Raw genomic sequence first — 13,310 nt, forward strand, 5'->3', positions numbered from 1 at the left:
AAACGAAAAAAATATATATTAATAATAATAATAATAATAATGATAATGATAATGATAATAATAATAATAATAAGAAGAATAAGAATAATGATAATATACATAAATAATAAAAGTGAGAAACCTGATGTTCTGTAATACATTTGATAATTATTGTAATTGAAAATGTATGACTCAGTGGTTTTCAAACTGGGGTCCAAGGGCCAACTAGAGTCCCTAAGTGAAAGCATCCTGTGTAAAATGTGTAGGAAAGTAGATCAAAATGATGCAACAAATACCAGACACACTCACATGACTGGAGCAGATTTAAGGTTTATTAGGGCAGTCATACCAAAAACAGCAATTTTCAATAAGCAGTGGTTCATCTACTAGTCAGGAAAATATATATTCATTTACATCTTAAAGTTCATAATCATACAAAGATTTTAAAATAATTATCTAGTTAGAAAATCATTTTCCATCCAAATGGTGGGTGTCATTCTACAAGTTTAAATCCTCAACACTCTGATCTCATGTTATGTACAGTAATCCACAGATCCACAGATGCAGACTAGGTTCACTACCTATCCTTGTTGCTACGGAGATCGGTCGTCAAGGGGTCGTGCTGAATAGTTTGGTGCAGCATTAGGGCAAGCAGACCAGCTCTGTTGGTCATAGCAGTCCTGACGTTACGCTCTTGTTCAAAGAGCTCATCCAACTTGTACCACTGTGGATGTAAAACAAAAGAGATCAGATAATCATCACTTCACTCATCGTGGCCCGAGGGCCAAGGGGAATCCCCCCTGAACAGCTGCAATTAGGAGATATTAATAGAAACTCTTCCAACATTTGATCAAACAGATAAAAGGACTTTCTTTGATGATTCCCATTGAAAATCTGCAGAATTAAATTAATCAAATTAACATCACAAAGTTCTGTCCTTGGAAAAACTATTCCTTTTGACAGCAAATTTTGATTTAGTTTTAGTCAGTCTTTTGACTAAAATGCCATAAAGTTTTTTGTCATATTCATCTGAACTGCTTTTGTTTTAGTTGACTAAATATCATAAAATATTAGTTATATTATTAAATCTAAAGTAGATTTCAACTCAAATCTCATGGGTTTAGTTTAAGTTTAATACATTATTCAAATGTTTCTCTAGAATTTCCCAACTCATCTTGTATACTTCTGGGCAAAACATCTATCAAGCTGTGATTACATTAAGTATACTACATTTCTACTCCCCTTTCCCATCATGTCTAACATAAACTACTCAGTGATGGGCAAGTTACAGAAATGTAATAATTAATTACAGATACTAGTTACTTCTGTCAACAGTGGCTTTACCAATTACTGCGTATTAAATTAATTACATAATAGGGAAAGTAACTTTTACATCACTTTTAAATGTCTGCTTATCTTATGAATACAGACATGGCTTTATTATTTGAGTGTAGCTATATCAGTTTAGTGACAACTTTTTTAATCACTGATAGGAGTTTTTAACACTTCTGACCACCACAGACCAGCAATAACTGTCATGTCTACCAAGACTTTTACTACAAAGCTGTGTTTATCCACTATCCTCTGCTTTCTGTCCAGTATTTTCAGTTAAGACAAGAGTAATGTGCCCATTTAAATTTGGACATTTATGTATATATCTGTTCTTTTATTTACCCCAAATATAGACATTTCTGTACACTTCGAGACATGCAGCAAGTGAATGCCAGTTGACTTCTTGCATAGATCAGTATTATCCAGTTGTGTGCATCTACCATACAGAGACTGGATCTCTCCCCGACCCGTCCCTCTCTAACATCGCCAATTTTTTTTAGCTGTCGAAAGCATCAATAGATTGTCATCATAAGTTACTTTTTGTTTAGTTATCAGTGCAAAAAAATGCCAACGGAAATGATCAGTTCACAAAACTAACAATGAAAGCAAATAAACAATGATGAACGGTGATTTACCACTCGGACTCGCTCCAGGTCCACCTCTGCTCTCCTCAGCTTCTCCCAGTTGTAATGTTTGTTGCATTTCCTTTTGGAGACCCTGCAGTATTCTCCTGTCAGCTCAAACACGTTCTTCACCAGAGGACACCCGCACACCTCGTCCACTGGGACCTTGTCACCAAACGAAAGAAACAAAATAAAACATCTCCATGTGAACACTACATCATGTTCACTGTATTTGTTATCAGTACAGTATCTATATTTTAAGTTTTAGACTAAGTTGATGTTTTTTACTGAATCATGTTTGAAGATTTATAAATGGCTGAAGGGGCTTTCACTGACCTTCGGATCTCTGGAATGTTCTGGACACAAAACTTGAAGCCTCTTACAGTATGTTTTACTTTGGGGATTATACACGTCGCAGAAAAGTCTGGTTGCCCTGTGGAAAGATACATTGTGAGAAATTATTAGTTAAAGAAACTGAATTATTAAAAATTTCTCTGCACTTTGAGAGTATTTATTTTTCTTACCCTTCTATTCTTGTAGGGTACATGGAACCAAAGGAGGTCTGACTCTCATACTGTCAAGATAATCATTGAGGAGAGAAATGTCAGTCCATATGCTTTTGTTTGTGTTTATGTCTGGCAAGTAGAGGCAGAAATTTTAAGAATAATCACCTTTGCATAACACCTCTCCATATGTCTCAATGCTACTTTTGGATTGATGGGATGACTGCAAGACACACAGAAAATCTGCAGATCGGTGTCCTCGCTATCACCTTCATTCACCTGCAAACAGAATAAAGTTACATCTGTTCTTCAAATAAACAAAGAACGACACCGACTTTGACAAGTCTGACAGGGAGCCGTCACGAAAGAGTCATTACAACAGAACAAGCTGTGAGACTGAATGCAGGCTGCTCACCTCCTCGTCCTGCTGAACCGCCTGCTGCTTGGCCTTGGCGATGATGCCTTCCAATTCGTGAAAGCGTCGCTCCATCTCTGTGAGGCGCAGCCGGGCGTTCTGCTGTTCGCGACGGATGCGCTCCAGGTGCTTCTTACCATGCTCCTCAGCGATGCATGGACTCTGCTGCCACTGCTGGATACGTTGAGGGAGGATCTCATAGATCCGGCTGTGGATCAAAATGCACACAGATTAAAGCATTTAAAAGCTTAAAACTCAAACAGATCAGGATTTCCCTTTGATCGTCACTTTGTTAGCTGAGCGTCCATGGGAGACTTTTCACAGGACAAAAAGGCAGACAGACGAATAAATAGTGATCCTCAGGGGCACATCAAATTTACAGTTTTTGTCAAATTGGGTCAGGTTCAGAACAGAGGCTAATGTAATACAAATCAGACAATACACAAGTAATCATTAAACTGCCACATTTCACCAGCAGTTAATTCTTCTAGCAGCAGGTGGAGCAATAGTACTAACATGCGAATACAAACAGGATACTGTTTGACCATGACCTTTATACCAAACACAGGTGTTAGACAAGATTCCAGTTAGTTCTCCAGATAGTGAAAAAATATTTATCTATTTTTTTTGCAAGCCGTTTTTCCTTTTTTCTCATCTTATTATTAAACTGAACTGTATAATCCTCTGTCTCTTTAGAGAGATGAAGGTCTGTATTATAACCATAATACAGTCTGTAGTGATGATGATATGGGTATATTCTAATTGACAAGTTCCCTTGTTTTCCTCTTCTTATCACTGTTCTGTCTTATTTTTACTATGCTTTCTTTTGTCTTTTGCATGTGTCTTACTTGTGTTTTACTTCAGTTTTAGCTTAATTTTTTGTTTTGCTTCTGTTTGGCCTCACTGTTTTGGATTCATGTTGTTATTTGCCTCCTGCTCTTTTGCTTTGCCTGTCAAAGCACTTTGTGAACTTTCCTTTTAAGGTTGTTATATAAATATAGTTATTATTATTACATTATATTATATTAGATTAGATTAAATTAGTGGTGATATATCTTTATTATTGTTGTTGTTGTTTTTATTATGCTTCGTGCTTTGGTATTATTGTTAACTAGGGATGGGTATAATACCAAACTTTTTAAATTTGTTACCGATACTTACTTGGCAGCTAACTTCATGCCGCAGTCCTCAGAGCAGTATTTGGAGTTGGGTCTTGCTGCCTCCACACAGCTCGGCCCCAGACACTGACGCTGCCCTGTGTTATCCCGGAGGTCCCCCTTCTCGCTGTACTTGGTTCTGTCTTTGTGCTTCTGCTTCTGTTTGTGGCGTCGTGACTCTTTCTGCATAGTTAAAGACAGAAGGGGTTACCATATGTGTTACCACTGTTTGCCATGTTAACACCTAGCAGCACTTCAAAATAAAAATGATCATTTCTATGAGGACACAAGTCTTACTTTCTTGTCGAACTTCTTCTCTCGTCTCTTGACGTGTTTCACCTTCACAGCTTTCTTACGCATGACGGGACTGAAAGGCGGCTCGTCATCGTCATCACTAGCCCATCCCTGAGTGAGAGGAGGGCAAACAAATGACTCAACACACAGCTCCTGATCAAATGGTTTGGCTGCTGATTGGGTGCATCTAAAATGAGCAGGTTTATATGCAGCAATACAGTGTCAAATGTTTTGCTACCATGTTGCTTTCAAGGCCTGCTGCCTTGTACTGCTGGTAGAGATCCGCCTCGCTGTCGTAGTCCTCAGAGTATCGTCTCCGTCTGTGGTAGGAATTGTCCCTTCTTTCTTGCAAAGAGAATTCCTCATCCTTCACACGCAGCATTTTCTGCACAGAAACAACAAGCAACAGGTTGCACACTTCCATGCTAGCCACAAAGGACTGCTCAAATACATAAAGGCTCAGGGAGGATCTGAAAGGACCAGTTTTTAATTAAAAAAGGATCTTTTAAGTTTCTCATTTAAAGACTACTCTGTTTTTGAACTAGTACCTTGCAATAGACTGATTATCTGGCATTTTGAGATAATGTCTGCAGACATATCTGCAGGTAGCATTGTCTTTTATTTATTTTGTTAGTGTGGCTGCTGAACGATGTTAGTGCTCCCCCTCATGAGTTTTGGGAAGGTGGTGAAAGATTTTTTTTCAAGCACCATACAGTAACTCTCATGGATCCTGGTGTAAATGTTTGCTCAATGTTCCACAACCATCATCATCTTCTTGAACTGTTAACACATATAATCTTATAGTGTATAGAATAAAGCAATTGAATAATGTCACCTCTGAATACCACTCTTCCTTAAATACCCATTCACATTCTGAATTGAAAAACCTTTATCAAACAATACTTTCAAAATGTTTCAATGAGAAAAGAAGTGTCTGTCAAATGAAGATGAAAAGAAAAAAAATAAAATGTGCAAGGTAGAAATTAAAATATTCTTCAACACTTCTGTGGCATAAACATATTTAAAAACAAAACAGAGATAAAGTGACTTACCCTGGCTCGAACCTCACATTGCCTAAACCTGCATTTCTGTCTGATTTTGTTGGGGCCTCCAAACTTCTTCATGTCCTTGCAAAAGTCACACTGAGCACAGTCCTCAGTCCTCCTGCAAGGCTCACATTCACCACACATTCGGACTGACCGTTTCACCTGACGAAAAAACAATGAACAATGAGACCCATTGCATACCAATAAATGTGCATCGTTTTACATCCTACTAATTAATTCATTCATATTGCTTGAAAACAGATGGGTGCTACTGTTACACAAAACAATATTTTCTGTAATATTGATTTTAAAACTACTGTAAGGAGGTTTTAACTGGTTATGAAACCGTCTCAATTTAATAATGATGCCTCTTTATGATCTACATACGCAAACAAGATCATCCATGAGAAGATCTGCTATTTCTTTATAATTATTCTTAATGTTTGTCACCAGGTTGGATTCTACATGAAATCCCATAAAAGGAGTCTGTGTTTACATTTTCTGAGGCACAGTTACAGTGAGTAGTGCATTAGCCAGATAAAAAGAAGCAGGATGAGATTTTATTAAGATAATTTTATTTTGACACTATATTTTGTGGTTATTACGGTGGAAACACTTTTCCTTTTGTCCACAGGGCCAACAAACTAATATGAAAGTTCCTCATAGTAGATTTAAAAGTCACAAAACAAGTCACTTTTATGAGACTCCCTGCAGGCAGCTTCTGCATCTCTCTAACATCTGGCTTATACTTTCAAATTCCTGTAAAACAGGTGTCTCTTTCATTTCTCTCTATTTTTGGAAGTTTCTTTTTGATGCTCTTCAGCTATTGCAATAAACCCTAATATTTAGGTCACAAGTACAACTTACTTTAGAACCACGACGCCTTTCACTCTTATAGTCAGGAGTACTCGGGGTGCTGTAATTTTTTTCAGGCTCTGATTCCTTGTCTCGGTTTTTCTTGGACCTATACTTTATTTCCAGTGAGGGATTTTTATCTGGTGAAAGGGAAAATAACAAAATTAAGTTTTATTATGTAGTTAATATTAAGTATGACAGTCTTCAATGCTGTAATAAAAGAAGACTTTTTCAATCACCTCGACATCTCATGCAGTACCATTCTTGAATTGCCTTCGCCGACTTCTCTGTGATGTTAATGCAATGGCCATGGAACCACTCATTACAGTTATCACAGCCACTGTCAGTGAGAGAAGCAAATGAAGAAAATTTGAGCATCATTGCATCCATTTGCAGTAATGGAGTAATTGAAACAACAACCCTGGTGTTGTGAACATACATCATGAAGCAGTTGATGTCTGGTTTCCGGCAGATACAGTACAGTGGTGCATTCTCTCCCTCCATATTACCGGTCTCAGGCCCCGGCACAGGGTCAATGTCAGACATTTCACTGTCCTGAAAAGTCAGACAAGAAGAAATGCCACAAAAGTTTAATAATGGCAATGTTTTGATCCCACTTTGATCTTAGTCAGACCAGATATTTTAAACAATGGAAACCACACCCATATTTATACATCATGCACATCAATAAGCAAACCAGCTCTATGACAGCAGGTGTGGATTACTATCTAAACCACCCAAGGTGTTAAACATTCAAAAAATGTTGACGATGACATAGAAAAATATGCATAAGGATAAAACACTATCCTGAAAAGTAAAAAAGCTAGAAGATGAGTACAGTGCAGGGAATCAAAGCCCATTCAAAGGAATGGAAACTAACACACACATCACACACCTGATGGAATTATACTTGATGTCAAAAACAATTGCTGAGCTGCAGCACATTTTAAAGCAGAAGGCTTTATGTGTGTTCTGCTGAGCAGTTAGCCACTTAGCATTTTAGTTTGCTGCAGAGTCTGCTGTAAAACCCACTGCTGTTCATTAACTGGGAACTGTTCCTACCTTAGTCACATTTCTCCTCCATACAAGTTCAATAATCTTAATCAGTATAGTATTCTCCAATACAGCTCTATGTATGTAACAGGAAGAATGGTCTCCAACACAGACCATTCTTCCTGTTACTATGACAACAACTTCTATTCTCTCCTGCTCATACATTATGTATGTATGGTATGGTGTAAACATGCTTATTACACTATAAGAACAATTTATTTATATATTTTATTTTTATAAGTTATGTCATGAATTTAGACCATGATATTCCATGATGCACAGTTCCAGCGCCTAGTTAAATTATTCAGTCAGCCAGCTGTATGATCATTAGCTTGTGATATCTAGAAAGAGAAGGGGAGAAAACACAGGAAGTTGGGCGGCTAACCACCACCAACAGTAAAAGGCTAACTCGAGTAATGTTAACAGCTGCTTTGTTTACACACAAACCTACAAGCTAACTCTACTGTATGCGCTGTAAGTTAGCTCGCATAGTAGTCAGTTAGCATCGGCCAAACTGCCATTTACAGTTTACGTTTACCAACAAGGTTAGCTTACTTTGCTTGTGCCACATAATACACACAAAGTTGTCAAAACAAATTTAAAGTCAATTCTATATCATTCTGCATATAACGGACTTATATTCAAACGATATAAATTAATGTTAGCTAACTTAATTTGATCTGTCGGATGTATACAGTTACAACCGTGTAAAAATTTAGCTACTATGTTAGACTAAATTAACTTTACCAAATCCTACGTTTTACAGGAATAAAAGTCTTTATGTCTAATACTTACCATTATACAAGATCTGTGCTGTCTTTGGCCCTGAAAAAATAAGGAAAGCCAACAAACACAAAGCGAAACACTGAGGCTATTAGCTCGATAGCTAGCTTTCTGCTAACATTTACACGGATATAACATCGTTGACGATCGGCTAAACTCGTTACAACTCGTAACAATGTCATTGCTCATTGGCCAGTGCTCTTCTTCGCTGGTCAAAAAATTAACATCAAAAGCTATTCAAAAGCAATGTCGCCACCTGTTGGATTGAATAGAAATAGCCTTTCTTGAAAAGAATGCATCCTTGAAATAATAGACCAGTGTTTCCCAATCCTGGTCCTTAGGGCCCACTGCCCTGAATGTTTTAGATGTTTCTCTGCTCCAACACACCTGATTCAAATGATCAGCTCGTCATCAAGCCTCTGCAGAAGCCTGATAACAACCTGATCATTTGAATCAGGTATGTTGGAGCAGAGAAACATCTAAAACATGCAGGACAGTGGGCCCTAAGGACCAGGATTGGGAAACACTGTAATAGAATATTATTCGGCCTGAGAAGGATATATATATATATATATAGATATACATACACAGTGGTGGACAAAGTACTCAACCCCAGTACTTGAGTCCTGGTCAAATATTACTCAACTACAATTGAAAATTGCTCAGTCAAAATTTTACTTGTTCTTGTTCTGTATTAGGCGCCGTGCAAAAATAAATAAATAAATAATTAAATAAATAAATAAAGGCAGCCTGTATGGCTGTTTCTGACTGGGCGTAGGATTCACGCCTGGTCTAAGTTAGAGGAAGGCTTCAACAGTGTTGGTGCAGCAAGTCCAGTGGTGGACAAAGTACTTAACCCTAGTATTTTAGTCAAAGTATAGATACTCCTGGTCAAATATTAGTCAACTACAACTGAAAGTTGCTCAGTCAAAATTTTACTTGAGTTCAAGTACTAGAGTACTCGGTTCTAAAAAATACTTAAGTATTCAGAAGTACATGTTTTTTAATAATAATTAAGTATTCAAAAGTACAAATTACAAAGTACATTTTCTAATATCAATACACGCTGTATTGTTTTCATGATGCATTTACAGAAGCTTGTAACTCTGAAACCATCTAATGATGCACTGATGCTTGTAGAACCACTCTGCTACACAAAGCCTATAGAAACACCTATAAAAACTTCAGCATAGAAATACAATCAAAACCAAAAGGGACAGTTATTGTCATTTTCTGATGTAACTGTATTAAAATCACTGCATAACATTAGATTGAAGATAACTGTAAGAAGTTCTCCAAGTCTGCTAAATAACAGATTTCTTTCTGTCTTCAGAGGCAGTATATATACATGAATTATGTGGTATTTTTCACCCCAATAAAACAATCCAACTTTAAAAGCTACCTGGAATAATTAATAATTATAATAACATCTTGAGGTTTAATTTTGTCTTTCTCCTGCCGTCACCATTACCGCTTTTTGTTTGAATGAAAGAGGCAGAGTTTGCTTGTTCTTGTTACAGAGAGCGCCTGGATGATGTATTTCCACTTTTACATCAATCCCATTTGAGAGGAGCTACTGTGATTGGTTTCCTTTTGCGAGGAACACAGCATGTGACCAACTGCATTTTAGAAAAGAAAAAAACACCAACAGCTGACTTCAAAGCTCAGTCGAAAAGTAACAACAACCTTCCTACAAATGTAGCAGAGTCAAAAGTGCAATATTTGTCTTTGAAATGTAGTGGAGTGAAAGTCAGAAGTTTCCAAAACAACTAACACTCAAGTAAAGTACAGATACTCAAAAAAAAGTACTTAAGTACAGTACTCAAGTAAATGTACTTCACTACTGTCCACCACTGTATATATATATGTATATATATATATATATATATATATATATATATATGTCTATGGTGCTGCCATTCGTGTCTGTTGGCTCACTGGAAAGGCTCTGCTACACTAAATGGAACAGAACATTAATAAGTATCATTGGCAACATCTGTTTACTCTACAATTTCATATCAATATGGCTGCCATGAAAAAGGTCTATTGTGTCCTGTGTAACAATATATAGAATATAATGGAAATGGAATAAAATAACAACGATAGTGCTTGAAATAATCATGTTAATGCTTATCAAAATATTAGATATGATTATTACTTACTGCTAACTACAATATGTAGGATGGAAACGCTTGATTTTACATACACACATGCGCACAAATGCACACACACAAACACAAAGAAAGAGAGAGAGAGAAAGAGAGAGAGAGAGAGAGAGAGAGAGAGAGAGAGAGAGAGACTATAGCCTTTATTAAAGAGCCTGTGAGATGCAGTTACACCTCTATTGCTGACAACTGACAGGTCACTGAAGGATGCATCTCTGATTATCACTGCATGCTGGATCGCCTCGGCTTTACTTCATATGTCATGAAAAGTGAGTACAATATGTTTCTTATAAAATGTTTATCATACGCAAAGGAGAGATAAATACAACAGGCTTTGTGGATTTCTGCACATTTCAGTAATGAATAACATAAAATGTAAAATTTAACAGATGTGGCTACTGAGTCCATTCATCACCTGTGCTAAATATAAATAATTCTGACACAATAGTACATTATACCCTATTTACAACCCTTTTCTCACTTATAACATATTAAAAGTACACCTAAAAAGAATTTGTTAAACTATAACATAGTTATAAATTTGCATAAAACACTTCAGATTGCTGAACTAAATATATTTCCTCCAAAAACCATAAGGTAAGTATTCTTTGAAGACATGAATTATAAATGAATAGTAAAATCAATGTCTTACATTCTCATATAGCTGTCAGGATATCTGTGTGCTGCCTTTCATCTACTTTATGTTTCCAAAAAGGTGATTAATAATAGATTAACTTCTCTGCAATTTCCAAGATGTCCATTCATCACTAACAGCCACAAAACCTCAGCTATAAATCTGACCCTGTGGTATGAAGAGAGAATGATGAGGTTTAATTTCACATTATAATACTAATAAGTAAATTATTTCACTTCAATTGAAAATATGTAAAAAGAAATATGTAAACTGAAAGCATGGCAAATGATCTTGTAGTGTATTTAAATGATAGATTTTAGATAGGGAAATTCTATTTTATAATTTCCTCTCATTGTTTTTGTGTCTCTTGAATTCCTTCATAACCCTGGTTGGTTGTCTTTTAATTTTTTTCACCAGACTGAAGCGTGTGGCATGTTTAAGTGGACGCCATGATGGATTCCAAGCCGATTTCGTCAGATGTGAATGAGAAGATGGATGATGGAAATGATGACAAACCAAAGTTCCTTGATTCACTTACTGCTGTTATACCTGTCAGCTCCATCGCAGGTCAAACAGGTGTGTATACAGAGAATTAAAGGAATAGTTCTGGTGTTTTGAAGTGGGGTTGTATGAGGCACTTGTTTATAGTCAGTGTAGGAAGCTATGTGGACAGCGTCAGCAGCACAACATATTCTAGCCACCTAAAGAAAAAATTAATATCAGTTTAGGTGTAGGATATATTTAGAATAATGCCAGTGCTTTATTTTGCCGTCAGACAGTGTTCTGCTCTTATATAATAATATATCTTGCTTTTCAAAACAACCAGACTCCTTTGGTGAGTTCATTCAGTCATTTTATGTTGCAGAACACAAGAGTTGCTGATCTACTGCTGCCTCAAACTGTTTGTTTGTTTGTGTCATTGTGTCACTTTTGTGTGTTAAAGGGTTAGTTTGGATTCATTAAAGTCACACAATAATGCAAACAAACTAACCAATCACAGCAGCCGTAGACCAGCAACTCCTGTGTTCTGCAAGGTAAAATTATTGTTTTTGCTTGGTTGGTTTGAAGAGAGCAATATTTGGCTGGCAGAGTAAAACAGTGAAAATATTCCAAATACACATTTAAACGAAAATACTATAAATATGGTTAAACACAAAAATGACATATAGACCTCGATTTTTCAAATATCAGCAAACTAATTTGCCTTTCTTTGTGGGTCTTTAGATCACGGTGAAAACACAGACAGCAATGGGCTGAATTAACCTTTTAGTGCCCTGGAAAGTAGTTCCTGGAACTAAAAGTTCTGGGTACTTTGGGTGAAAACGCAGATATACAATAAATAAGTACCTCATACAACCCCACTTCAAAAAGTTCAATCTATCCCTTAAGAAGTGCACTTGCTTACAAAACACTCCATCCCTTTCTTCTCTTAACAGGATCTTTGACTGAAGTCACTAGTTGTTCAGAGCAGCTCTCAATTGAGGAGACTGAATTATCTTCAGCTGACATCTCTGTGAATGTAATCCCAAATAAAACAACAGGTATTTTAATCTACGACTGTATATTAAGAGCTATGTAATCTAAAAGCAGTTTTCATAAGGATTTGTTAATCGTTCATTTTTATTTCCAATGCAGAAGCCTCTCTTGAACCCAACTTGCATGGCAACCCAAAAGGTGTAGTGACCGGCGCAGTACCCATGTGTAGTCCACATTCTGTAAAGAAAGACCAGCCAAAGCCTCTCTGTGCCCTGCTGCCATCCTCTCTGGAGGCCTGCACAGTCTATGAAGTGAGTCAGTCATTCACGTCAATCAGCAGAAGTCAAGACAGCCTCAAAACCACCACGGTCCACACCGAGCCAGACGCTGATGGTAAGAACAGTAAACTTTTATATATTTATTCTTGATCTCCTCCTTAAAAGCTTTTCCATTGCACTGAAGCGGCCCTCTCCCACCTTTCTTTCCCTGAGACCTTTGTGCTGCGATGCTTCTGGCCTGTCTCTTCTGTCACCCACTGGACTGTTTACTGGCCACCATGAGAGGGTGTAACCAGTGCGTTTGGTCGCTGTGCTCATACCTGTGTGGCTGCGAGCCCACCGCCCTGCAGCCTCTCCTGAACATCACCCAGCACTGCGACCTCTGCGGGTGTCTGGGTGTTCGCTGTTTCCTGTGTGACTGTCCCTTCTGTGACGTCTGCATGCAGGCTACAGAGTGTCTGGACCTCGCTATGGAGATCTCTCAAATGCTTTACCACTAAATCAAAACTTTAAAATCATGTATGTTTGGCAAGTTTCTCCTGGCAGTGACCAAGGCGCTGGCTTAGAACTGGAGTTGGTCCACAGCCCAAAAGTTTATTTCCATTGTGGTCCATCTGGGGAATATTATCAAAAAAACGATTTGCCAACCATTGCATTCTCTTTTTATTTACATTTAAACAGTGTCCAAATATTTTTGGAATTGAAGTTGTAATTGAG

General features: G+C 37.3%; 2 protein-coding genes across 2 annotated transcripts; one reads left to right on the forward strand and one right to left on the reverse strand.

The window, feature by feature from the left end:
- Window positions 1–289: 289 nt before the first annotated feature.
- On the reverse strand, window positions 290–8,192 carry cxxc1b (CXXC finger protein 1b). Its single transcript, XM_084728144.1, has 14 exons — window positions 8,053–8,192; window positions 6,644–6,759; window positions 6,444–6,544; window positions 6,217–6,344; window positions 5,356–5,511; window positions 4,542–4,688; window positions 4,307–4,414; window positions 4,014–4,192; window positions 2,853–3,060; window positions 2,606–2,716; window positions 2,459–2,508; window positions 2,271–2,367; window positions 1,947–2,099; window positions 290–703 (listed from the first exon to the last, which is right to left on the reverse strand). Exons 1-14 carry the CDS (start codon window positions 8,053–8,055, stop codon window positions 557–559), a joined length of 1,704 nt encoding a protein of 567 aa, XP_084584270.1. The 5' UTR covers window positions 8,056–8,192; the 3' UTR covers window positions 290–556.
- Window positions 8,193–11,291: 3,099 nt separating this feature from the next.
- LOC146331198 (uncharacterized) lies at window positions 11,292–13,093 on the forward strand. Its single transcript, XM_084744150.1, has 4 exons — window positions 11,292–11,415; window positions 12,276–12,380; window positions 12,475–12,708; window positions 12,807–13,093. The coding sequence occupies exons 1-4, from the start codon at window positions 11,292–11,294 to the stop codon at window positions 13,091–13,093; spliced, it is 750 nt and encodes a 249-aa protein (XP_084600276.1).
- The last annotated feature ends 217 nt before the right edge of the window (window positions 13,094–13,310 follow it).

The sequence above is a fragment of the Lutjanus erythropterus genome, chromosome 2, assembly GCF_056507025.1.
Source record: "Lutjanus erythropterus isolate fLutEry1 chromosome 2, fLutEry1.hap2, whole genome shotgun sequence".
NCBI lineage: Eukaryota > Metazoa > Chordata > Actinopteri > Lutjaniformes > Lutjanidae > Lutjanus > Lutjanus erythropterus.

Coding starts and splice junctions, on each gene's coding strand:
- LOC146331198 (XM_084744150.1), top strand. CDS start 11,292: ATGGATTCCAAGCCGATTTCGTCAGATGTGAATGAGAAGATGGATGAT. Junction 11,416..12,275: donor CTCCATCGCAGGTCAAACAG/GTGTGTATACAG, acceptor TTCTCTTAACAG/GATCTTTGACTGAAGTCACT. Junction 12,709..12,806: donor CACCGAGCCAGACGCTGATG/GTAAGAACAGTA, acceptor TCTTTCCCTGAG/ACCTTTGTGCTGCGATGCTT.
- cxxc1b (XM_084728144.1), bottom strand. Junction 6,545..6,643: donor GACATCAACTGCTTCATGAT/GTATGTTCACAA, acceptor TCTCACTGACAG/TGGCTGTGATAACTGTAATG. Junction 4,689..5,355: donor AATGTGAGGTTCGAGCCAGG/GTAAGTCACTTT, acceptor GTTTCTGTGCAG/AAAATGCTGCGTGTGAAGGA.